This window comes from Berkeleyomyces rouxiae (genome assembly GCF_048999995.1).
Source record: "Berkeleyomyces rouxiae strain 22BRR77 chromosome Unknown BrBRR77_ptg000001l, whole genome shotgun sequence".
NCBI lineage: Eukaryota > Fungi > Ascomycota > Sordariomycetes > Microascales > Ceratocystidaceae > Berkeleyomyces > Berkeleyomyces rouxiae.
The window spans coordinates 3733827-3758058 of record NW_027396491.1 but is presented as its reverse complement, the minus strand read 5'-3'; the positions used below and the strand labels follow the sequence as shown (position 1 = coordinate 3758058).

The 24232-nt window shown below is 55.2% G+C and overlaps 8 protein-coding genes across 8 annotated transcripts; 3 read left to right on the top strand and 5 right to left on the bottom strand.

The window, feature by feature from the left end:
• Nucleotides 1-863: 863 nt before the first annotated feature.
• BROUX77_001056 (uncharacterized protein) lies at nucleotides 864-3685 on the bottom strand (the record flags this gene model as incomplete). Its single annotated transcript, XM_073745443.1, has 4 exons — nucleotides 864-1184; nucleotides 1323-3401; nucleotides 3454-3540; nucleotides 3665-3685. The coding sequence occupies 4 exons, from the start codon at nucleotides 3683-3685 to the stop codon at nucleotides 864-866; spliced, it is 2508 nt and encodes an 835-aa protein (XP_073609291.1).
• Nucleotides 3686-4120: 435 nt separating this feature from the next.
• BROUX77_001055 (uncharacterized protein) lies at nucleotides 4121-6269 on the bottom strand (the record flags this gene model as incomplete). The annotated part of the gene is made up of 2 exons (XM_073745442.1): nucleotides 4121-5679; nucleotides 5786-6269. The coding sequence occupies 2 exons, from the start codon at nucleotides 6267-6269 to the stop codon at nucleotides 4121-4123; spliced, it is 2043 nt and encodes a 680-aa protein (XP_073609290.1).
• Nucleotides 6270-8414: 2145 nt separating this feature from the next.
• On the top strand, nucleotides 8415-9132 carry BROUX77_001054 (uncharacterized protein; the record flags this gene model as incomplete). Its single annotated transcript, XM_073745441.1, has 3 exons — nucleotides 8415-8529; nucleotides 8581-8669; nucleotides 8737-9132. 3 exons carry the CDS (start codon nucleotides 8415-8417, stop codon nucleotides 9130-9132), a joined length of 600 nt encoding a protein of 199 aa, XP_073609289.1.
• A 1062-nt stretch (nucleotides 9133-10194) lies between these two features.
• On the top strand, nucleotides 10195-11760 carry BROUX77_001053 (uncharacterized protein; the record flags this gene model as incomplete). Its single annotated transcript, XM_073745440.1, has 4 exons — nucleotides 10195-10210; nucleotides 10325-10434; nucleotides 10516-10641; nucleotides 10708-11760. The coding sequence occupies 4 exons, from the start codon at nucleotides 10195-10197 to the stop codon at nucleotides 11758-11760; spliced, it is 1305 nt and encodes a 434-aa protein (XP_073609288.1).
• A 161-nt stretch (nucleotides 11761-11921) lies between these two features.
• On the bottom strand, nucleotides 11922-13784 carry BROUX77_001052 (uncharacterized protein; the record flags this gene model as incomplete). Its single annotated transcript, XM_073745439.1, has 1 exon — nucleotides 11922-13784. The coding sequence occupies one exon, from the start codon at nucleotides 13782-13784 to the stop codon at nucleotides 11922-11924; it is 1863 nt and encodes a 620-aa protein (XP_073609287.1).
• Nucleotides 13785-14280: 496 nt separating this feature from the next.
• On the bottom strand, nucleotides 14281-14508 carry BROUX77_001051 (uncharacterized protein; the record flags this gene model as incomplete). The annotated part of the gene is made up of 1 exon (XM_073745438.1): nucleotides 14281-14508. The coding sequence occupies one exon, from the start codon at nucleotides 14506-14508 to the stop codon at nucleotides 14281-14283; it is 228 nt and encodes a 75-aa protein (XP_073609286.1).
• A 5933-nt stretch (nucleotides 14509-20441) lies between these two features.
• On the top strand, nucleotides 20442-21371 carry BROUX77_001050 (uncharacterized protein; the record flags this gene model as incomplete). The annotated part of the gene is made up of 2 exons (XM_073745437.1): nucleotides 20442-20540; nucleotides 20622-21371. The coding sequence occupies 2 exons, from the start codon at nucleotides 20442-20444 to the stop codon at nucleotides 21369-21371; spliced, it is 849 nt and encodes a 282-aa protein (XP_073609285.1).
• A 219-nt stretch (nucleotides 21372-21590) lies between these two features.
• On the bottom strand, nucleotides 21591-23594 carry BROUX77_001049 (uncharacterized protein; the record flags this gene model as incomplete). Its single annotated transcript, XM_073745435.1, has 1 exon — nucleotides 21591-23594. The coding sequence occupies one exon, from the start codon at nucleotides 23592-23594 to the stop codon at nucleotides 21591-21593; it is 2004 nt and encodes a 667-aa protein (XP_073609284.1).
• Between the last annotated feature and the right edge of the window lie 638 nt (nucleotides 23595-24232).

Genomic DNA, 24232 nt, shown 5'->3' with positions numbered 1-24232 from the left:
GAAGAAAAAAAATGTTACCCGCGAAAGCCCAAGAAGAAAAAAAAACCGAACAAAAATCATGCTAAATGTCTTTATTTTTCAAAACCAAGCAGATATGCCACGGAACCAAAGCGCGACCCGGCGTTAGCTTTGACAACTGGTTTCACGTCCTCCTTTTCTTTTTTTTCTCACTCTTTTCTTTTCTCTTACCTCCCGGCTCTTCTTATACCCAGTCCCTTTTTCCCTTTTTCCATTCTTTCATGGTCGCTTCTCTGATTCTTCGATTTCTACGTTGTCCTGTCTTGGATGGGATCTGGCTACGTTTATACCTGGTGTTATTTCATGGTTTTTTTTCTTTATTCTACCTGCGACCTGTTGCTCCCTGTGTCTTTTTTTGGTTCCTTTTTTCTTTTGATGGTTGGTTTGCCAGAGTCTCTGGGTGCTTCATATGCTTTGTCTTTTTTTGTTTCTGTTTTTGGAACATGTTTATCTTTTATTTTTTTCCCCGGGGGAGTTGGCTGCTCTCGGGTTTGGATGATGCGTGCAAGAAAGAATCCAGCCCGGAGACGACCGCCGGCTCATCGGCAGGCCAGATTTTGGCGGCTTTTTGGGCCGGCGCCCGCTGACACTCTGGATGTAGGTTTAATGATGGACATGATTTTTTTGTTATGTTTTAGCACTTGGGGGGAATGTGTGAATGTGCAACTATGTTTCAGTGGCTGATGCTAACCAGTAAATCTTGGGTTGTTGGTATTGTAACACTGGTGTTTGTAAAAGAAAAGAAAAATAAATACACATGCTAAAAGCCAAATTGACACCCGCCGCACTGAAATTTCCACAGGGCCCAAGAGAGCTGTATTTCACACCATACCACACTGCCCGCCTCAGTACACAAAGAAAGCCTGCGTCATGGGCAGCGTCTCGGCCGGTTCAGCCTTGCACTCCATGCCGTCGGCGACGACGGTGTACTTTTCCGCGTCAACGTGCATCTTGGGCTTGTAGCTGTTGAACTTCATGTCGTCCTTTGAGATGTTGCGGCAGTTGCGCACCGCCTCGACGCGACTGCGCAGGCCGAGCGCGCCGACGACGTCCGCCGCGAGTGCCGCCTGCGAGACGAAGAGGACCGACGTGCTGGGCACGAACGTGGCGAACTGCGGGCGCGCAATGATGGGCTGCACCGTGGGAATCGAGGCGTTGGGGTCGCCCTGTGGAGAGAGGAGATGGGGTTAGTTGAGATGGGGTTAGGGGGGATGAGGGGGATGGGTGGAGAGGCGCAGCTTGGTGCACTGACTATGGCAGAGGCAGAAGCAGAAGCAGAAAGAAAGAAAAGAAAGGATACTCACCATTTGCGCATACGCAACCATGCCTCCCTTGAGCACCAGGCTCGGCTTGGTCCCGAAAAAGGCCGGGTCCCAGAGCACCAGGTCGGCAAGCTTGTTGGTCTCGACGCTGCCAATGACATGACTGAAGCCCTGGGCGATGGCCGGGTTGATTGTGTACTTTGAAATGTACCGCTTGACGCGGAAGTTGTCGGCGCCGGTACCTTCATCCTCGGGCAGCGGGCCCCGCTGCAGCTTGTTCTTGTGGGCTGTGTGCCACGAGCGCAGGACGACCTCGCCACAGCGGCCCATGGCCTGCGAGTCAGACGACATCATGCTGATGGCGCCGACGTCGTGCAGCACGTCTTCGGCAGCAATGGTCTCGGCGCGAATGCGCGACTCGGCAAAGGCCACGTCCTCGGGTATGTTCTTGGACAGGTGGTGGCATACCATGAGCATGTCGACGTGCTCATCGAGCGTGTTGTTGGTAAAGGGCCGCGTCGGATTCGTCGACGACGGCAGCACGTTGCTGTGCTCGACGACGCTGATGATGTCGGGCGCGTGGCCACCGCCAGCGCCCTCGGTATGATATGTGTGGATGACACGGTTCTTGAAGGCCGCTACCGTCGACTCCACGAAGCCCGACTCGTTGAGCGTGTCCGTGTGGATCAGGCATTGGACGTCCAGCTCGTCGCAGACTGTCAGGCACGTGTCAATGGCTGCCGGCGTCGTGCCCCAGTCTTCGTGCAGCTTGAGCCCGCAGGCGCCAGCGACAATTTGCTCACGCAGTGCCAATGGGTCGCTATCGTTGCCCTTGCCCGTGATGCCAATGTTGATGGGCAGCGTGTCGCACGCCTTGAGCATCTGTGACATGTAGTGTTTGCCGGGCGTGCACGTGGTAGCGTTGGTGCCGGTGCTGGGCCCGGTGCCGCCGCCGAGCATCGTCGTGATGCCAGTCGCCAGCGACTCTTGCGCCTGCTGAGGGCAGATGAAGTGGATATGTGTGTCGATGCCACCGGCCGTGATGATCTTGCCCTCGCCGGCAATCACATCTGTGCAACTGCCCACTACCATGTTGGGGGTCACGTCAGCCATGACATCGGGGTTTCCCGCCTTGCCAATGCCGACAATCATGCCCTCCTTGACGCCAATATCCGCCTTGTAGATGCCCGTCCAGTCGATGACCAGTGCGTTGGTGATGACTAGATCTAGCGTCTCGGCATCTGTTCGTCCGGACGCCTGGCCCATGCCCTCACGCAGCGTCTTGCCGCCGCCAAACTTGCACTCGTCGCCGTAGACGGTGTAGTCGTGCTCAACCTTGACCCAGAGGTCCGTCGCGCCCAGCCGCACCAGGTCGCCTGTGGTCGCGCCGAACATGTTGGCATAAGCCTCGCGGGACATGGTGCAGGGGGAAATAAGCGCCGCATCCACAGCCGGTTCCGCCGCATGGCAGAAACCGGCAGCCACAAGATTCTGCACAATCTCTTCGGTACGCCAGTGCTCGACGCCACCGCTAGCCAGTTGGTTGCCGCCGCGGATGACCTTCATACCGCCGATTTCAACCAACGTCACCGACTTGAGATCCCCGGGCTCAAACCGCACAGACGTGCCGGCGGGGATGTCTAGCCGGTAGCCATAAGACTGGCCACGGTCAAACTCCAGCTTAGGGTTGACCTCGATAAAGTGGTAGTGCGAGCCAACCTGGATAGGCCGGTCGCCGCGACTCTTGACGGTAAGCTTGATGCGCTTGCGTCCCTCGTTGAGCACGACGGTATCTTTGACTGCGACAACAGCCCCGGGCTTAGCCTTAGCCACGGTATCGCCAGCGGGCGGCGGCGGGAAAATATCATTGCTGGGGACCGGCAGGAAACTGCCGTAGAGCGCCTGTTCCAGGTTGCCGTCGTCGGTGCTGATGGGGTTGTGCACCGTGACAAGATATGTGCCGTTGACAAACGTGCCCTCGACTTGGATTTCGTGCAGAGTGTTTATGGCCTCGGGTAGCACATGGCGGCGGCCGAGCATGCCGGCCCCGATGGCCATCAGATCGGCGACAGTGTGTTGGCCATCGCGGATCAGCTCTTGGAGATTGCTAGCGATAAGGGCCTAGTAGGAGAGTTAGCAGAGACACATAGGGCAGCTTCGATGTCTCTCTTACCGTGGCTTCGGAATGGTTCAGGCGCACGCCTCGCGCCAGTCGCCGCTGGGCCAGGAAGCCCAGCTGCGAGATGACGAGCTTATCGAGCTATATATAACAAGCGTCATGGCGGCAGTTAGCTTCTTAGAGCCCCATTGTTATCAAAACACCACCACAGGCCGACGCCGAACGCCCAGATGCCAGCACAGATGGCCAGTCGGGAGCGACCCACCTCACGAGGGATCAAATGCATTTGCAAAGAAGACCACAGACAGCCACAATCAGCCGGGACAAAGGATGAAGAAGAAGCTTCGGACAGCCTCTTTCCAGAGACGAGACCAAAGCAAGCTTATCAAAATCTAGCTAGTTAGCATCCCGCGCAGGCTAATCTCTAATCTAAGCCTATCTAAGCCATTACACAACCGCTTTAGGAACAATCGCATCACACGCTCTGTCACGTGACGCGGCCGTACCCGGCGTTACTGGGACACTTTTCCTCCGGGATCCTGGCCGACAGCTGCTGATGCCATGCGAAATTATGTTCCTGCGCAGGGATCAGACGCCTTGACCGACGTCTTGGACACTTCTTAATCCACACCAACGACATAGTTGCATACATTAACCAGCTCTCTTGATCCTATACTTTGCTGACTAACCAACTCTACATGCATTCTCGACGCTTTTGTCGTCAGCCCTCGTCCTCGACTTCTTCGTCCCACATCTCCTTCTCGCGCTCCATTAGCTCTGCCAGATCGACCTCCTTGAAAATCGAGCTATCCGGCTCGTCGTTGCGCGGCACCTTGACCAAATTATCGTCCTCAAACACAGACCCAATCGTGTCCATCCAGCGTCGCCGCCGCTCCATGACTGTCTTGGCTACGTCGCCAATGCCCGGCCGGGCCATACCCGCGCCGCCGGCACCGCCCGCAGCATGGCTGGCGCCGCCCGCGCCACCGGGCCGCTTGTTCTTCTTGCTCTTGCCAATGGTGCGCGTGCGCTTGAGGTATGTGTTCTGCACCTGCGTGTCGAGGTCTTCCAGGATCGTCTGGTACTCCTGAAAGGCCATGCGCTCCTTGACCAGCTCCATAAGCCGGGCCTTGCGCGCACCGTTGATGAACATCTGCAGGCGCAGTCGCTCCTGGAGAAAGCGCAGGCGCCCCGTGACTTCGTCGTCGTAGTGCCCATCGTACTCGTTGTCAAAGTTGCCTTCTTGTGGCAAGAGGCCGATATGCTTGAGTTCCTGGCGCAACCGTTCGTCGACTTGGGCATAGTCGAGCTTTGGATGTATTGATTTTTTCCATGCCTCTGAGTTCGACTCGGGCATTTGCGTAGCAGGGGGGAATTGCCCCAGACCCGGCCCCGGAGCTGGCGCTGGTGCTGGTGCGGATGCAACAACCCCGTTGGAGTTGCCGTTCATCATGCCATCTTCAGTTTCCCCATTAGCCTCACTAAAAGAGTCGCCGTTCATGGGCGTATCACCATTAGTTGCAGTGATTCCCTTGTCTTCAGGCCCATTGCCGCGACCCTCTGGGCGCATTACTTGTAAGAGGCGAGTCAGTAATGGGCCGACAGAAAGCTTGTCGGTCTCGGCTAAATCGTCGTCCATGTGTTCTATGCTGCCACGTGGCTGGTTGGGCGGCAGAGTATGTGACGGTCTATCAATTTCCATGCCGTCCTCCTCGGCCCATATCTCGGTATAGTGCTTCTTGCCCTTTTTCGGCATGTGAAAGGGCGTGACACGATCGCCGCGCTCGCGCAAAAACCCAAGGTCTTCTTCGGTAAAGTGGCGAAAGTAGGGTTCTGTATATGTTGAAAACGTTGAAAAGGAAATCTGATTCTGCGGCTTAGCAATGCTGTAGTCCTTTTCCGGAGGTTCTCCAGCAATAAGATCGGCCAGATCGTTCTCTGGAAATACAGCGACCGAGTATATCTCCTTTTTCATTTCCATCGAAGTGTCTTTGGTGACGGGCCGGACCTCATAAACAGTTGGATCATTGAACGTCGACGGGTCCTCGCCAAAGGTCATCGCCTGTGGTACAGGACGAGCGGGCCGCGGGTCTTCGTCTTCTGAACTAGATTCTTCGTCGTCATCGTCTTCTTCTTCTTCTTTTTTCTTCTTGCCCTTGCCGGACTTCGAGTCAATGTCCATCTTATCTGGCGAGGCAGAGCGGGACCGGGTTGAATGGGGGGACTGCGTGCGAGCATTCTTGTTAGTCTTGGAAGAGTCTCGGAGGGGAGAGGCCTGTTCTAGATTGTGATAGGGAGAAATGTCAGAGAGCGCCTAAACAGAGTAAATACAAGGGCAAACAACTTGCGCCTGGGCAGGAGATGCACCAGCAGAGCCCAGACTTACCGACTTTAATTTCCTGCGCAGCTACAGAGTCCGTGGCTTTTCGCTTCTTCTTATTGCGCTTATCAGCCTTGCTCACGTCGCGCCGGTCGTCTGCAGTGGTTGCGCCTGCGCCCGCGCCCGCATCGGCATCGTCACTGCGGTTCTTACGCGCAGTAGCCAGCAGGCGCATTCCGCGGTCGCAAAAGTTGGACCGGCGCTCGATGATTTCCTGGAGCTTCTGCAGGCGGGCCATCATGCCATCCAGCGACTTGCAGTCGGGTACAAGGGCCGTAGAGGCGCTCTGGTCCACAATGTCGTCAAAGTTGATGTTGCGCATGTGCTCGACACGCATCTCCAGATACTCGGTGTCGATGGCCTCGACCGGTGGCAAATTAGCCGTCGGCGCCGGCGTGGCTGCCGCGGGCGTCGTGTTGCGGCTGCGCTGGCGCTGGATGGCTCCGGGTCCGAGTTTCTTGCCGGGCCCGTGTTGAGAGCCGGGGGGCATGATGGGCAATCGAGGAAGGGAGGGGCCGAGGGAGTCGGAGAGAGGGCGAGGCTGACTGAACTGGTATCAGGAGGCAGACCGGGTTCGTGACCTAACAAAACGAATGTGTCGTGGCACTTGTAAGATGCACATGTGCAATTGTGTCGTAGCCAAAAACAAAAGAAACAAAAGGACCCGAAGAATCGGCGCACGGAGAACTTGCAATCGGAGCTCTGACGGAGGTTCGGCTGCTCTTGTCGCGGGCCAGCCCAAAGCTGCGAGAGCTGATATGAAAAGTAGGACCTTGTCTTGGTCATGTGACTCAAACAGCCCTTAAGCCCTTAAACCCTTAAACTGTTGAGCCAGTCTATTTGCCTGAACCCTTGTCACGAAGTACACAGTAACCCTAGACCACCCCTTGAGGAAATCATGTCCATCAGGGGCGCCAATATTACCAACCTGCCAATGTAAAGGGGTCACTGAAGACCTTGAGATTGACCAAGTCGGTGGATGAACTTGTTTCATTCAGCCATCTCTAGGGCTTGCAGCCATTGTCTTGTGCTTTCTTTTGGCGCAAGATGTCACCCTGTATAGAAGACACCAGGAAGAAACAGGACAGCCAAAAGGGCGCCGCTAGGGATTCGAGAAGAGGTGGGAGGCTTGGAAGACGCAGAGCCTAGGCCAGGGTTCGGGGTATACCACCAAACAAAGGAACGCCGGTATGGAGATGTCAAGGAAACAAGATGGCTCGGCTGCCAGTCTAGGGTTGTATATACGAACTTAGGGTCGTGGATCATTGACTCGGGAATAAGAATACGGAGAATTCGGCAGAGCCAGAGCACCCGCCGCACTGCTGCTCAGCTCTGACAACTGCGATTCCTTGCGTGAAGAGTCTCTGAAAGTTGAGACGAGCTGAGACACCGCGTCAGAGGTGGAAACCAGACCACACGCTGGAGAGGACAACACGAGGCAGAGGATTCTCGTACAGGCTCTCTCAGACTCGCACACGGCCTCTAGCCTCCAGTGTGCTCTAGTATGACGCACATTGTGCAGATAAGAAAGCGACGAGGACGCTGGGGCTAGCCAAGTCTGGCCATAGTCGGACTTGTGTGACGGGGGCCAGAGGCCAGCCAAACAAAAACCGGAATGCTCCCTTTGTGGACGCCCTTGGGGCCAGATGCCAAGACTCCACACAGAGGGTGGTGACTTCACTGGCATTGTCTGGCCGAGCTAGCAAAGCCCTGTGGGATTCTCCAGTGGGTGGGAGAGTGCTGCATCGCCCATTATCACCCTTGTGGGCTTCCCAGGGGAGGAAGGGTGTCATCGACGGGGGATCCTTGGCGACCGGCCATGCTAATTTCCTCTGCGTGAACAATACCGAGATTTGATGGCTTGGTAGACAAGAGCACGCAGGACATTTGTTTCGCTGTGCGTGTGTGTGTGTGTGTGTGTCAACTGTAACTGTAACTCCAACTGCAACCATGGGCAGACTCACAGTCTTAGCATAGTCTTAGGGCAAAGCTTGTGGTCTCGGCTCTGCTGGCAGCAGCGGACTGGTCCTGTACTGGCCCATGCGTGTTCTAGCCTTGGTCTCTGATGGTGCTCAGAGACTCTTGGGCTTGAAGCTGTGCGCTGGTGCTGGGCTTCTGGGCCCCCGGTGGCTGTCCCCTCTGGGAAATATTATCTGCATCCCACATATCGCTTAGCTGGGCTAGGTGGTTCTTGGGGCGTGTGTCAGTTGTTTTTTTCTTTCCCGCATCTCCCTCGTGATCGTTGTGTCTCTTGCTGGTTCTGCTAGGCTCTCCACATTCCCAAGTTTTATTTAATTCTTTCATTTTATATTGCTCTTGTGTTAATAAGGCGGAGTGTGCCCGCCCGGATCATGGCCCTTGTTTCCTGCTGTCCTTCTTCTTCTAACTGCTGGCGTCGTCTTCAAGTACATGTAGAGTCTTGTCGTGGCACCGTCAAGTCTATTCTCTTTCTGCACTTCTCGTTTTTATTATTCATATTCATATTAATTGTTTTAATTTCCCACGATACAAATCTGTAGGTGGCCCTCCAACATCAGTGGTCAAGCTACACACCATGCCAAGACCAATGCTAACAAAACTTCCGCGCATGGCAGATTCATATTCATACCATTTTAATATCGCCCACACCTGCAAAATGGTCTCCTTCAAGTCAACCGTCATTTCCATTGCTGTGGCATTGGCTACATCAGTGGCTGCCCAGGCCCAGTCATACACCATCGATCCCAACTCTGTCGACATTAGCACCAGAGGTAGGTGGCCCTAGCAGCGGTGAGCTGTGAACGTATGCTAACTCGTCGCAGAACGTTGGTGCAGTGACCAAACCATCCAGTGCCCCATGGTGTGTGAACAGACCGCCGGAGGCAGTCCCGAAGTCAACACATGCGACCCGGTAAGTCCAAGTCTAGAGTTCCGGTGACTCCTGTGGCCCGAGGCCGACTTTCTAACTGGAATCCCAGGAATCTCTGAGCTACGGCTGCCTCTGCAGCAACCGCGTCCAGCCGAACATCTCCGAGTACTCGCTGACGCTGCCCTACTACATCTGCACGGAATGGGGCAACCAGTGCGTTAAGAAGTGCGGCAACCACAACAACGAGTGCGCCTCGGCCTGCCGTCAAGACCACCCTTGCGGAGCGCTCAACCCCACGCGCGCCAATGCCACCACCACCACGTCATCTTCGACTGCTTCGGCGACGGCGTCTTCGTCGTCCGGCCCTGCGCTGCTCAGTGACTCGGGCTCATCATCGGGAAGCTCGTCCAGCGGATCCATCAGCATGCACACTGTGGAGATGGGCCGTGTCTACGGCTTGACAGCCGTGCTCGGTGGACTGTTTATGGGCTTTGCTCTGCTGTAAAGCAGAGGGAGGAGAAGTGACGAGTGTTGGAGGATGGTGTTACAGATATTGGCGGTACAGCGGTATACCGCCTAAATGCATGATTCTATTCGTACAACACTTGTGTAACATGGTGGCGATGCTAAGGTGACGTGTGGTTGGAGATGCAGCCAGCGCCGGCAAAGAGACTCCAGCCGGTCCGTTTTGTGTGTCCCTGGACAGACTGCTGCAAGCGTCAACTGCTGCTGCATGTGCGCTTGAGGCCGCCTTGGTGCTGGTCAGGGCGGTCAAGCGGTGAGAGCAGCGGATCGTCGGATGGGCCACACGAGGAATGGCAATGTGCCCCTTTTTGACAGCGGGGGCTGCAGGGTGGCATTTACAGGGGCGCTGCAGGGGATCAAAGGCACTGACGAATGGGGGCCTTACAGAAGGGGAGGTGCTGTGCTTTGTAGATTACAGGCCTGTCAGCAGTCTACAGGGGGCGATTAGCGTTGTCAAATATCCACGCAATCTGTACCATATTTCCACTATAGCAGCTGCTGCCCAACATTTACTGCTGCACTTGTTAGAGAGCTATGGTAGCCTGTTAGTCAAGAGCCAGTTGTTATTTAGCCGTCCCAACAGTTTTCATATGCCGTTATTTTATTCTTTTCTTCCTTGCATATCTACGCTGTCCTTCTCTTCATAATCTTTTTTTTTTGTTTTGTTTTCTTCTGCACTGCTCCTTTCTTCTTTTACCCTCCTGGTGTTCTCCGGCCGTATCGCATGAGTTATTATGATCTCGCTCTGAAAACTGTGCCGCCTCATCTTCGAACAGCCCCTCCTTTCCGCTCTCCTCCGCTCCGCCCACATCGTGACCCGAGCCACTCGCTTGCGCCTTGCTGCGAGCAATCTGTGCACTGTCGCTGTCGCTTGTTCCGATCGTGAGACAGTCCAGCAGCCGAGACACTGACATCCGTCATTGTCATTGCTGCTGCTGTGTTCGCCCCGGCCGATCTGCGGCTCACAAGAGACCCCCGACCTTTGACTCCAGACGAGCCGACCCCCCGCAATAGACCCTGTGTTCCGCAGTAGTTTGCCATCATGGCCCCGAATCATAGTATGGGTCTCTCATCCGGCTAGTCGCCCATCCAGCCTGGCCGTCCCTCAACATCTACGGCTTTTCTGCTGTGCTATAATATGCTCCAGTGGCTAATACAGGTCCCTCGTGTAGGAGAAGCTGTCGCTGAGTGTGTGTCTGACGATGCCCTCGTCCACCTCAAGACATACAAGTACTCCTCAGTTGACAAGTCCCCCGTATCCAAGTACATTCTCGGTCCTTACGTATGTTCCGGCCCGATCCTTCACCAGCCACCGTGCCGGCCCTCCGCCACTTATATACTGACCAAACTCACCCCTTTTTAGTGGAATGCTGTTGTCAACTTCATGCCCATGTGGGTTGCCCCCAACATGGTGACGCTGATTGGCTTCTTCTTCATCTTGTCCAATATTGGTCTTCTGGTCATATACATGCCCGACCTGGTGGGCCCGGTAGGTCTCCCCCTGTTGGCCGCCTGGCTTTTGGACGACTACTAACCCCGAACCCCCTTGTGCCAGGGCCCTTCTTGGCTGTACTTTAGCTTCGCCTTTGGCCTCTTCATGTACCAGACCATGGACAACATCGATGGCAAGCAGGCCCGTCGCACCGGCACCTCCAGTGGTCTTGGTGAGCTCTTTGACCATGGCATTGACTCGCTCAACTGTTGCCTGGCCTCGTTGCTCGAGACGGCCGCCATGGGTCTTGGTACTTCGCCAGCTGGTGTGGCCACTGTGCTGGTCCCCTGCCTACCAATGTTCTTCTCGACGTGGGAGACGTACCATACCCACACGCTGTACCTGGGCGTTATCAACGGCCCGACTGAGGGTATTCTCATCGCCTGCTTCTTGATGCTCCTGTCGGGCATCTACGGCCCTGAGATCTTCTCGCGGCCCATCACCGACCTGATTGGCGACCATGGGCTGTTTGGTCTTGGCGACATTATTGGCAAGCACACCATCAAGGACTACTGGGTCGGCTTCCTTGTCGGCTCGCTGTTTGCCACGCACATCCCCTTTTGCGTGTACAACGTCATCAAGGCGCGCCAGCGCAACAACTTGCCTGTCCTACCCGTGTTTGCCGAGTGGCTGCCCATGGGCGTCTTCACCATGAGCGTGATAGCCTGGCTGTACTCGCCGTGGTCACATCTGCTGGCCGACAACCACCTGGTGCTCTTCTCCTTCACCCTCGCCTTTGTCTTTGGCCGTCTGACCACCAAGATGATTCTAGCCCACCTGACGCGCCAGCCCTTCCCCTTCTGGACCGTCATGCTGTGGCCGCTGGTGGGCGGCGCCGTGCTGATGAACATGCCCATGTTTGGCTTCCCCGCCCTATCTGCCACGCTCGAATTGTACTACCTCTACGGCTACCTCATCTTCGCCGCGATTGTCTACTTCCGCTGGGCCTTTTTGGTCGTCGGCAGTATCTGCAACTACCTCGGCATCAGCGCGCTGACCATCCCCTACGACAAGCAGATGGAGAACCAGCGCCGCCTCCAAGCCGAGGCTGCCTTCTCAACGACCATGAGTGGCACGCACGGCGTGGACCATGGCGTGGGCAAGAAGAGCTCGTAGGAGGCGAGGCATAGATGAACGAAAGACTGGAGACGGGCGGGAAATGCATAGAAGGAAGACTGACGATAGAAGTTCTAGAGCACGGAACAGACGACGCACGTTGTATTTCTTAGTGTAATTTTCAAGATCAAAGTGTTTATATATGTATACATGTCTAAAGGTTACAGGGTTGTTGTATGTTCACGTGACGCTAGCGGAAGCTCCCGCTTAAACGGATGTGCCTCTGTGTTGAACACCCACTCGTCCAACGACAGGGTGTTTGGGTTTGAAAATATGAGGAAGAAGTACTTGAGCGTTTCCGCTAAAAAGAAGCTCTCCATGCTATCGACGCGCTGGACGACGGCGCGCGTGACGTCCTTGATCGCGGCAAAGGCCGTCTGGCCCTCGCAGGCCCGCGTGATGGCGGTCCACATGTCCTGCGCCACAAGCTGCAGCCGCTGATCGCCCGTCGTGCGCCACATGACAAAGATGCTCTCGATGGCCTCGGGCCGCAGGATGTACTTGGGATCGATGATGCGGGCGAAGCCGCGGTGAATATCGGGCTTGGGCTTGGTCGGGTCGACGCTGGGGTCGTCGAGGGCGGCGCCGCGGAGCGCCGCGACGGTGGCCGAGGACACGGCGCGCTTCCACTTGTCCATGTCCCAGGGGCACTTTTCGGCCGACTCGCACTGCACGAATATAGACTTTTCGGGCATCAGCTGGCTGGGCTGGACGAGGCGGTACGCAGTGGCACACCCCAGCGCCAGTTTTTCGCCGACGTGGACGTGGCGCGGCTCTGAGACGAGCTTGCCGCCGAGCAGCATCATGCCGCCGACGAAGCACGTCAGATGGTCCATGGCTGGCGTAAACGAGAACTCGGGCGCAGAGTGGTTTCCGGTGCGGTTGACAGACAGCGAGCCCATAAACAGTACGTCGTCCTCGGTCGGCAGCATGGGCCGGTAGACGAGGTGGCGGATGCCGGCGTCGGTCGAGACGCGGTACATGCGTTCGTACATGGGCTCCTGGCCGCCTAGCAGGGCGTGCATTTTGGGTAAGTACTCGTAGACTGAGTCGGCCGATGCGCCAAACTGGAAGACCGACGGGGTCTCGGTGACGGAGAAGTTGTCGAGTGCATTGACGTGGGTTGGCCACAGGCCCGGCACAAGCGAGGCGTTTTGCGTGCGCTGGAAGTGGCGCGAGATGCGGTTCACGGCGTCGTAGTACTTGGGGTCGCCGGTCAGCACAGACAGCCGGGTGAACTCGAGTGAAAAGGTGCCGATGCCGGCGATGCTCTGGCGGTCCAGCGGCTGCATGGCGGCGTCCTCGCCCGCGCCGTCGGCGCCATTGGCGCGGAGGTCGGCCCACTTGAAGCGGCCACGTGGCAAGTGGGCGGCGTTGTCAAAGGTAGCGTACATCATGTCGGCCAGCTCGACGGCCTTGCGCAGCAGCACGGGCTCGGCCGAGAGGTCGTGGGCAGCAATCAGGCCGCCGAGGAAGCGGATGCCCGTCTCGAACAGGTTGCACGATATGCCGGTCGGGCGGTTCCAGTCGAGCGCAGCCACAAAGGCCACTGCACGTTCCCACTCGTCGTGCAGGCCCATCAGCCACAGGGAGTCGAGCGAGTCAACAATGGTGGCGCCCCAGCCGTTGAACGGGTCCTTGGCCTTGCCGCTGAGCGGGGCCAGCTCGTCGTGGCCAAAGGCGAGGCGCTCGTACGAGGCGTACGTCTTCTTGAAGGCGGCCACGACGGCGTTGCGCATGTGCGAGGCCGAGCGGGCCTGCTGGATGGCCTGGCCGCGCGTCCACTGGTACTGCACGCGGGGCAGTGGGCGGGCGTTGCCGAGCGGCGGTGGCGTCATCTGGTCTCGCGGGACCGGGAAGCGAAGCTTGTGTGCCGCCCAGTCATAGCTGCTGGGGACGAATGTGTACTCGATGGGTGGCCGGCGGGGCTGTGCATACCGGTAGGCCGAGAGGTTGTAGAGGACAAGGGTTAGGAGAAAGAAGCTAATCAGGATGGACCGGTGTGAACGTTTAGACATGGTCATGGTCGGTGGTAGAAGAGATCAGGTAAGCGACGGCGGCGGGATGAAAAGAACGACCGAACTAGCCAGATTAGCAGAACGGAGGCATGGAAGAATATAAGCTTCTGGAAGCCCGACTTCAACAGACAGACTGCTAGGGCTAAGCGCGGACCCCGGCACTTGGAAACATGGAGCGGTGTGCTAGCTTTATAAATAGCCCACCAGTTGAGCGTCTGTGTAGCAGGTCGGCGGCGCTTTACTGTCAGCAAATATTTGTCGTCCAGGCCCAGTTTGGCGTGGTCTTGACAGTCAAGAGCCGCGGATCACGGGGCTAAAATAGCCGACTTACCAGGCTGCTTACTCGCCGGGGTCTGAGCCCTGTACAACGGGCGTGAGATCCTCCAGGGCACGTGCATGCGTGGAATGTGGGAGATCTATGGAGCGATTATACCTGGCATCAATAACAAAGACCCTGGCCTGCTTACACCCAGCTAGCTTTCAACGCCCACCCCCAATTTTCTCAGGAGGATACCGAGGACTCATATTGAGTCATAGCCCGAGTGGTACGGTCTCTATTTTGAGGGGCCTGTTGAGCCTGCGCCAGACCGTTCGCCATCGGCCGGGCCTGGGCCGCTGAGCCTGGAAGCCCCGGTGCCGTTGCAACCGAGAGAGCTCTGGTGATGTGGCGAGTATACGGCGGCTTGATGCCGTAGCCAGGAGGACTACCGCGTCTATCATGGCCAGCCATGGCTGTGCTTGGTGGCGGTCGGTAGTCAGATGAAGCTTTCGATTATGAGGCATGATATACATGCTTTTGTAATTGGATTATATTCGCACAGTGTATTGAGGGTTAAATTCTACCCAGCTTTGCTTTGATCCCCGATACAACAGAATATAGTTGTTCCGATGGGTGGGGCGGTTTCCCTTTCGGGCAGAATATACTTTGACAACTTCGATGTCGTAACCGTGCCACGCCTCACTTTTTGTGGAAAGCGGGTAGGGTATGATATGTTCCAAGCAGTTATCAGTTATATCAATGGGGGTGAATGAATCAATAATAAAGTAGACTCTGAATGGTTGCATCATTCCTCCATCTCTATCCTTTCTCCTGTCCTCGGCCTAGCTGGCCGTTTTATCTTTCCTCCTGGCTGTGGCTGATGGTATGTGGGTCGGTGAGGCGTTGGCTGACTCATCGGTGACTGCCCGTTCCCTCCCGGACACTCCGGGGTATGTCTGTCGCTTGCCCGCCTGTTGAGTTAGCGTAAGGGTACAGCCAGGGTACAGGATGACACGTGATCGCAAGACACTCACACATGGAGACCCACAGTTCCCACGACCTGGGATACAAAGGCAGGGAGAGGGAGAAGATAGAATCTAGCTAGAACATGAGAAGGAAGCAACGGTTCACTGATATATTCACCCTCACCCCAAAAGGTTATGAGCCCGTGCTTTACTGAAAACGACACAAAAAGGGACAATTTTTCACGAATAATCAGCAAGAATGACTGGAGAAACCGATGCGAACCGTGCCCCTCGCCGGGACGCGAACTTCCCCCGCCACAAGCCGCTCCAGATCTATTGGCCGCTCCAGATCTATTGGCCGCTACAGATCTAACCGTATTACACCCCACTTTTCCAAAGTGCATTCCAGCTATGTTTTCATCCATGCCTAAGGATGGTATTACCCGGTTAAACGCACATACCACCCCCTCGCTCTACTTTCAAAAAAACATCACCACTTACACATCGGATGTTTCATCGCGTCGTAACGCTCGCAAAAATAAGTCAAATCTTGCTAAAAATCGAGGCCATTCTAAGCCATGCAGTATCTTTTATAGAAAAAAAATCCATAAATATCTATTGCAAAAATGGCGTGTCAATTCGTGGTCTTAAATACGTCTTCATATCGCGCCTTCATTGCATCTGTCCAGCCAGAGGAAAGAAATTGCCATATCGGCTGTTCCCTGATACTGAAGAGAGTACTTTGGTTAGATACATTGATCTATACGACAGCTAAAACTATCCTCTGCCAAAGGAAATCATCGTGTTCTTTGTCAACAACATCCTGAAATCGTGATGTTCTTCAGACAACGAAGAGCTCCCCCCCCCCATCCTCAGTAAGAACTGTGTCATTCGATGTCTCGCTCGCAAAGAGTACAAAGCTCTATGCCAAAAGACTCTTGATGCGAAGAGAAAAAAGTAGAAAGAGTAGATGTCATCAATAAATGGTTCCTTGGTCTTCAAGAAGTCATCTTATAGTACGGTGTTGTCGACGCAGATATCTGGAATGTTGACGGGACGGGATTTCAGTTCGGCTTGGGAAACAACCAAATGCAGGTCACGAAGCAGCTAAAACTCGTCAAAAGAACAGCTTTTGAGAACTAAGAGACTGCTAATGTGACCGAAAGTGCGTCCGTCGCTGGAGATATCAAACTATTGCGTTTACCCACTTCAACCGGAGAAACCTGCCCTCTACACTGAATGAGTTGAACATGATCTGAACAAGAAATAAGCGACAAAAACGCGACGTAGTTACGACCAGTTCTCTCACAATCATCACCTTGGGTAAGTAATTGCATTGAATGCTGAAGATGTGCGTAATATAGTCGACAACATCGGGCTGGATGAAGCAGAGCGCGCGCTTAAGGCGCATGAGAGGGCCTTGAAGAGATCAGAGAGACTGGAAAGTAGAGAGGCCAAGTTGCGAGAAAGACAGGCTCATTGGGAAGCCAGAGAGCAGGCGCAGGGGATCCTGAAAAAATAACATGTATAGGGTTGTGTTTTGTTGGTATATTGTTAAAAAACGATGCCTTGATGTTTTTGCAAATGTGGTTTTTGAAAGTTGAGCGAGAGGGTGGTATGTGCGTTTGACCGGGTAATACCATCCTTAGGGATGGACGAAAACATAGTTGGAGTACACTTTGGAGAAGTGGGGTGGAATACGGTTAACTTGGCCTCTTCGGTGTGCTCAAACCGTTCGTGGTATGACATGAAGTCACCATGATCGGTCCGGCATTGAATCAAGAAGCCGAGGTGGCGTCTTGGGAGTCGGAGCTCCTTGGGGGCCCTCGGGGCCAGGGGATCTCCAATTCGCGGTAGGAGGCAGGTGTCGTCTTCTGCCACCACTTCGAGGCCTCTTCAAAGAAACGGCACCTAGTGGCTGCTTTGGCCTCCGCAACTGTTGCCATAAGGCTAGCGGGCGTTTCCCGGCAGGCCGCCTTGGCGAGCACGTCGGCACGCTCGTTGCCTTCGATGCCGACATGGCCGGGGCACCACAGTACTCGGACCCTCCCAGGTTGTGCAATGGCGCTAATAGTCCGGGCAGGTCAGGACACGGCGAGTTCTCGGAACTCAAGAATTTCCCTCTGAGATACAATGAAGGATTAGTAGAGGAATGCGGATGTCTTGACCATAATTACCCGTGGTCTGGAGCCTGAGCTTGCGTTTAGGTTTAGAGAAGATGTGGTGATTTTGCATGAGGAATAATTTATTGAAGAGATTTTCTAAGAGGAAAATAGGACTAAATGCTAAGTGGTATGAGAGACGAGGTCACGTGGTGTGGCTGTCCCGAGTGAAGACTTTCGTTCTGTTGGTAACAGCAAGTGCGTTCTGGTTGTTCGTTTTGGACTTCGGGTGGATTCAGCTTTCTCGATTTCAAGACAGTTCTTCGAACAAAGGTTTGTTTGGACCATGTTGAAGTGGTGGCTGGATTGGCGAGGCCACGTATTCAGCTTTGCTGATGCTTTGAGCGGCAGTTGTCAGTTTGCGCGCTCTCCACGCCATAGGCGACTCGTCAGTCATAAATATGCGTCCAGAAGTTGCATTTGCGAAATGTCTGAACAAGTGAACAAGAATATATGTAGGAGTGACCCTACAATACTTCGATACAGCTCAAGATCGGTTAGAAGAGTTATTCAGACTCTTGATCGTTCAAATTGTTGTCGCTAATCGGAATGGTTGAAGTGTGATCCCTAGGAAAGAATTGACGGAGCCAAGACTGCAAAGCTGAAATTCAGCAGACAGTCGAGAAATGGCGTCTTCAACATTGCTAAGCTCTTCGGATATAACCAGCATGTAATCGACATAGGCTGCCATCCAGATGTGACCGTTGGTGGGACATTTTAACGTCATTCTTGAGTGAATTACGCCCTCGGTTGCTCAGGTGAGAGCGCAGCAGTTCTTGCCGGCGTTTGAGAGCGGATCTAAGACCGTAGACTGCCTTCTTCAGTCTGAGAACATGGTCTGGTGGAAAGCCCGTATGAGCGGGTGGCCGAATGTATTCTGGCCCATTGAGTTCAGCATTTGAGAACGCGGATTTTACATCAATGTGATGGTAAATGAGGCTTCGCGAGGTGACGAGTGCCATGGTCATTCGCAGAGATACTCCGTTCAAACTACAGCGCTTATATCAGACGTGATTTGTTCATCGTAGCCGCATGCACATTATCTGGCCTTCATTGTTCCGTCTTCCTTCTTGCAAAGAACTCATATGCTATTTATGAGCCGACGTGGGGATACATGAGCTGGAACGACATCCCAAGAGTCGTAGGACTCAAGTGACTTTAGTTCCTTCTGCATCGCTTCACGCCATCGATCCTGTTCAGGACCAGCAAGAGCTTGTGAGACTGAGATTTCAGGCACGGGTCGTGGGGCTTTGATGCACGTCTGTAGGGGAAATTTGTCCTGGACAAACTCGACATCCCTTTGGTAACAACGCGCTTGTTATGTTTGGAAGATCAGCAGCATCGTGTGTGGCAGACAATGTCTCAATCACGGTGCAAACACTTCTTTCGACCATGCCATTTGTTCATGAGCGTAAGAAGTGCTGCGTTGCCATGTAATACCTGTTTTGTCTGCAAGAAGACGACAAGAATTGCTTTCAAACTCTGATGCGTCATCGGAGTGTAGAAACTTTAGACAGCGACAAAACTGTGCGCAAAGTTTCTCGATAACATTTAGATAGGACTCGAAATGTTCTTCTTGATATGGGCGTGGGGGGCCCATTTTTACAAGGAAAATTCATCCACTGCAAGAAGAAACTGATTTGCGAGTGGGAAATCGATAGACGATGTAGCCTGTGGTAAGGCTTATTGCCGGCTAAGTAGGTCGAGATGAAGGTATTCTAGCGGGGCTTTTGCACGACGTCCCGTCGTGGCTAATTGTGGCACAATGTGCGCAGATAAATAATGTTCATTATAGAATAGAACGCCATTCAGCTGAGGCCTTCAAGGCGGATGCCTTGGGAAATGTGTATTGTTTCAGTGTCTTTAGTGTTTCGTAACGATCAACAAGGTAAACATCTCGCGATTGTCCAACAAACAGGTGTCATGCGGGAGTTCGACGGTCCTGTGACCCATAGAGCAATTGAAAATGCGAGAGCATCTTTTCTTCTTGGGAACGTGAAGGACATTGTAAAAGTTACTAGAGAGCTTTGAACATCTGGGAACAATATATGGTAGCTCTGCTTAGCATATTGAATTCTTTGCCACAGAAGGCGACGACTTTGACAGAGACAGAGGAAGAAGAAGAGAGGCTATTTTTGTTCGAAGTAATGGAGCGAGATGCACCACTAGTCTACTTGAAACAAATCTGAATGTAGAGAGCTGACAGTTCCTTTAGAAGTCTCTTTTGACTTTCGCTTTTTTCTTGTTATCTTTGACTCTCTTTTTAGAGTTGGGCACGGAGTGGCTTGGCGCATCAAGGTAGGTACACTTGGGCTTGCACAGGACGGGGAGAGAATGTCGACATATTTCTTTGTGGTAGAGAGCAGAGTAGAGGTTGACACATCTTCTTCGACGAGCTTGAGTGTTCCAAACAAGCCAACTGCTGGAGGAAAAACTAGCACTTGGACGGAATTCTTGAATCATATCTTGTTGTGTGTAGTGTGCAGTTGTGGCGTGAGGAGTATTCAGCTTCAGAGCGTCTTCAAGAACAGAGCTGACGTGTCCTGCAGAGCATGGCATTGCGGAGTTGTTCGCACCAACTGTTAAACCCAACGATGGAAATGTCTGGGGGCTTGATCAATCTAATCGGCTACACCATTTCATCGGGAGTCACCGAGACTTTGGATGCCTCGAGGAAGGTGTGAGAGGCGGCCGGCTTTGCGGTTGAATGGCTAATCCCTTGATGATAATCTTGTCAGACATGTCGTGTCGTTTTCGCTGACTTGAGGTTTATCGTCTTGTACGAAGGGAATGCTGTCAGATATTTGAGGGAGAGGGAGAAGAGAGAACCTAGCTAGAGCATGAGAAGGAAGCAGCGATTCACTGATATATTCACCCTCATCCCAAAAAAGTCAAGCCATTGTTTTTTGAAAATAGTGCGAGGAGCCCCTGTAGTACCTGAAGCTACAGTGGACGCCCTGTTCTTGGTATCTCCACTAAAGGCAGCCAGTGGCACTCGCAGAATAGCTACATACTTTTGCTCTTTTGACTATCCAGACCTACGCCCACTCACCGCCCAAAATTTCAAAAATTCTGCCGCCCTGCGCCGAGAAATACTTGCGGCCCAGCTCCAGGCTCAGCGTTTCCTTGCCGGCCATCCACGACCACCACCCACGCCTCGATCTGCGCCGCTCAGGAACCCGATCCGATTGATAGACCCCACCTCTGGTGCTCCGGACCAACGACAAACCACCTCTGCCACACTCCTTGGCGCGCCCCGAACTACCCTCCGCCCACCATGTCGTCCACCATGCGCAACGCCGTTGCACGGCGGCCGCACCGCGAAAGAGCCCAGCCGCTCGAGCGCAAGAAGCTGGGTCTCCTGGAAAAGAAAAAGGTGAGTTAGGCGTCTGTTTGCCTCGCTGCGCTAAGCCCGTCTGCTAACCCGTCTCCCCGCGCTCTCTCTCTGTCATGACAGGACTACACCCTCCGTGCCAAGGACTTCAACAAGAAAAAGGCCCAGCTGAAGCAGCTGCGCGCCAAGGCCTCCGAGCGCAACGAAGACGAATTCTACTTTGGTATGATGTCGCGGTCCGGGCCGGGCTCGCGCCTGTCGCGCGGCCGCGCCTTCAACGGGCTGGTCGACGGCAACCGCGGCAACAAGGTGCTAGACCAGGAGACGGCGCGGCTGCTCAAGACGCAGGACATTGCGTACGTCCGCTCCGTGCGCACACATCTGGCCAAGGACGTGCAGAAGCTGCGCGAGCAGCTGGTCCTGGCTCAGGGCATCTCAGACGCCGGCGTCATGGTGCCGGTGCGCCAGCCGCGCCAGGCCAAGATTGTGTTTGCTGATGACGAAGCGGAGCGTGCACAGATGCTGGAAGGCCTGGAGGATGACGACGACGAAGAGGGGGATGACGAGGACCTGGACATGGCCGACTTTGACCCTTCCAATCTGGACGACTTTGGTGGCTGGAGCAGCGACGGTGACGATGACGACGACACCGCCAAAGACAAGCCGGCAAAGGACGCCCCGAAACCAGGCGACAAGGAGATCCGGCTCCGCAAGATGGCCAACAGGCTGGAGGCCATGGAGCAGAAGCTCGGGGCTATTGCCCGCGCCGAGCAGTTGATGGCGGAGCAGCAGGCCAAGATGGCCAAGACGGCGACGTCAGGCGGTGTGACGAAAAAGGGAAAGAAGATCATGGTGCGGACACGGAAGCGGTAGAGGCCGAAAAGACGGGAGGGGAAGCATAGGAGGAGGGGAGCGGCAGGCACATGGCGTTGTTTTTGGCTATTTCTTTTGTTGTTTTTGGTCCCTTGCGTTGTTCTTATGAATTCATCAATCATGTTCTCATGTTCATTGGCAGGTCTGCGCCGTTCTTCCTGAGATCTGGATTGCTTGGACATGTGAGCCTTGCTCTGTTCTGACGCTCTTCTCCGATATCTAGTACTTGACTCCGAGACACCGTGTGACGCCCTTGGCCACCACCAGCGCCGCCTTGACACACACCACGACCACCCAGAACATGCCCTTGAATACTACCACCACCACCCTCAGCGGCCACGGTAGCTTTTCATCCGACTCGCCCGAAACAGCCCTCTGCGTTGCCGTGGCCCTTGTGCCATGTTTGTTCTGCCCGTACCAGCTATTTTGGCTTTCCACATCCAGCTCAAACTCCTCCACCTTGACAGACGACCCCTGCCTTGCGCCTGCACGGTCTTTTCGCCGCCGCTGTCTATCTACCAGCCGCCGCAAGCTCCCCGCGAGCCCTGCGCGCGGCTCATCTGCTTCATCGCCCTCGGGACTCCTACGGAACATGCGCCCGCGCACCTTTACCGGCGCCGGCAGCCCCGGGCTCTTGATTGCGCGCGCCGCAGCCTCCCGTCCGTCCTGCGCCCCCGGCGGCGGATCAAACACTGGGCTAAAGCGCAGATTCCGCTCATCGCGGTACGCCACCAGCATCAGCGCCGCAACCGCCACGTCGACTGTGAAGAAGGCGTCAATCTTGGCCGCCAGCCCCGTGTCAAGCTGCAGACACCCTCCGCCGCCCTGCACGCAGTCGCGCGTCAGCCGCGCCAGGTGCTGCTGCGCTTCGTGGTGCTCGAGCGTGTACTCCACACGGCCCGAGCCGCCGCCCGTCCCGCCAGCCGCCGCACCCGAGCGCGCAATCGAGATGTAGAACGGCGCCGCCAGCGCCGGGTGCACCAGGTAGTACGTCGCGCTGTCGGCGTCCCACACAAGGCGCGCGCATTCATTGGCGGCCATCTGCAGCGCAGCGGGGTCATGGGCTTTGGCGCGCGCCATCTGCTGCGCGGCAGCGGGGTCCAGCAGTGCCACGAGCCCGTCGTTGGGCGGGTGCAGCCGGCTCTCTTCCTCGAGCACAGTGCTGATAGCCTTGTACCAGTGCTTGCTGGTTTCCGGCACGGCAGTGGCGGCGCTGCTGCTCGAGGCCCGCGAGGCCTTGGTCACGTCGAGGCGAGAAAGCGTCATGCGCGCCGAGGCCGATGTTGGGTCAAGCTTGAGCGAGTAAAAGGGCTGTGTGGCCGACGAGAGCGTGTAGACCAGCGCGTCGGGCTCTTTGGTGAGCGCCAGGCAGTACACGCGGCCTTCGGCTTCAGTCGCTTTCCAGCCGTTGGTTACTTTCCACAGGCTCTTGACGGCATCGGCCGGACTCGGCTTGGGTAACGGCGGCGGCGGTGTATGTACTGCGACAGCGTGGCGACGTGGTGGCGGAGGCCATTCGGCGGTATTGCTGTGGGGCTGGACTTGGCTGGTGCTGAGGCCCAAAGCATTAATGCTTGTTTCTGGTTGTGATGATAGAGGAGATACAACGGGCACTGATTCGGCGGATGTGGGACTTCCTACGCCGACCAACGAAGGCAGCGGAGGGATGCCCTCTTCCACATGGCTGCCGCTGCCGCTCGGCAGAGAGTACAAGGGCCGGCTGATGATGCTGCGGCGGATCCGCGTTGGGCTGGTTTGTGTCGGGAAGTATTCCTGCTGCGCCAGCGGCACGTCGGGGTTGTAGACGGGGAAGATGGACCGGATGGTGAGTGATGTTGAGGCATCAGACAAAGTCTCTTCGCGGTGGTCGCGCAAAGGTATCTTTGCAATCGAGCTGCGGAATGGCAGAGCCGGCGGCGGTGGCGGTGGGGGCGGAGGAAGCTCTTCAGGCGATGAGGACGGGACGAGCAGCGGGGGCTCTGGCTGCGGGGGCTGTTCGGGCGAGACTGGAGTGGGCTGTTGCGGAGCGACAGCTGCCTCAATCTGTGGCCGTGTTCCGGCCCTCGTCCCCGACGATGGGCTCTGCCCAACTGGGCTGTCTCTGGTCACGAATGTGTCCACAGATGGCCGGTGTATACGAGACAGTGGCGGAGAGCCGGTGTAAGTGTGTGGGGCCGGGAACAGCGAGAAGCTGCCCTGGGCCTGGTGTTTAGCAGACGGCATAGATACAGAACAAGACGTGAAGGATATATATTTAGAAGTAGGATATCGGCAATAAGGAAGAGGCAGTGACCATACGCCAATAGATGCCAGAGAACAAAGAGATGCTGTGTCAGAGAAAGAAGAACACGGACGGCACAGCAGCAGCTCTATGTGGTGTTATACACAGGACCGGAGCTTTTTTTTTTTCTCTTTGCTTTACTGTTTCCACCGCAGCCGTCATAGGCTCCCACCGCGCGCCCACGACTCGCACGAGTCTGCTCTCTGTATACGCTGTGGGCATATATGACGGCCTTGTCTTTTTTTCTTTTTTCCCGTGTCGTTTTCCCTGGTCTCTCTTCCCGCCGGGCGCTTGTACGGCCGTCTTTACAGGATCAACAGCCCATGTCCAGATGCAAGCTCGTTGAGCTTGCGCTGGGGTCTTTGGCCAGGACCAGGTTGTTTGGCCAATCGAAACGCTGGGCGAGTGTGCCGCTGGCATCTTTATGCTGTTAAGCGCCGGTGGGTGGAGGATGGAGGATGGAGGATGGAGGAAGAGTTACGTCTAAGGGTTACACAACCCACGTAATAGTGACTTACACCCCTTATCTGATCAGCAGCACAACCCTATTGGCTCATCTTGGTGTCAGGGTTAGTGTCAT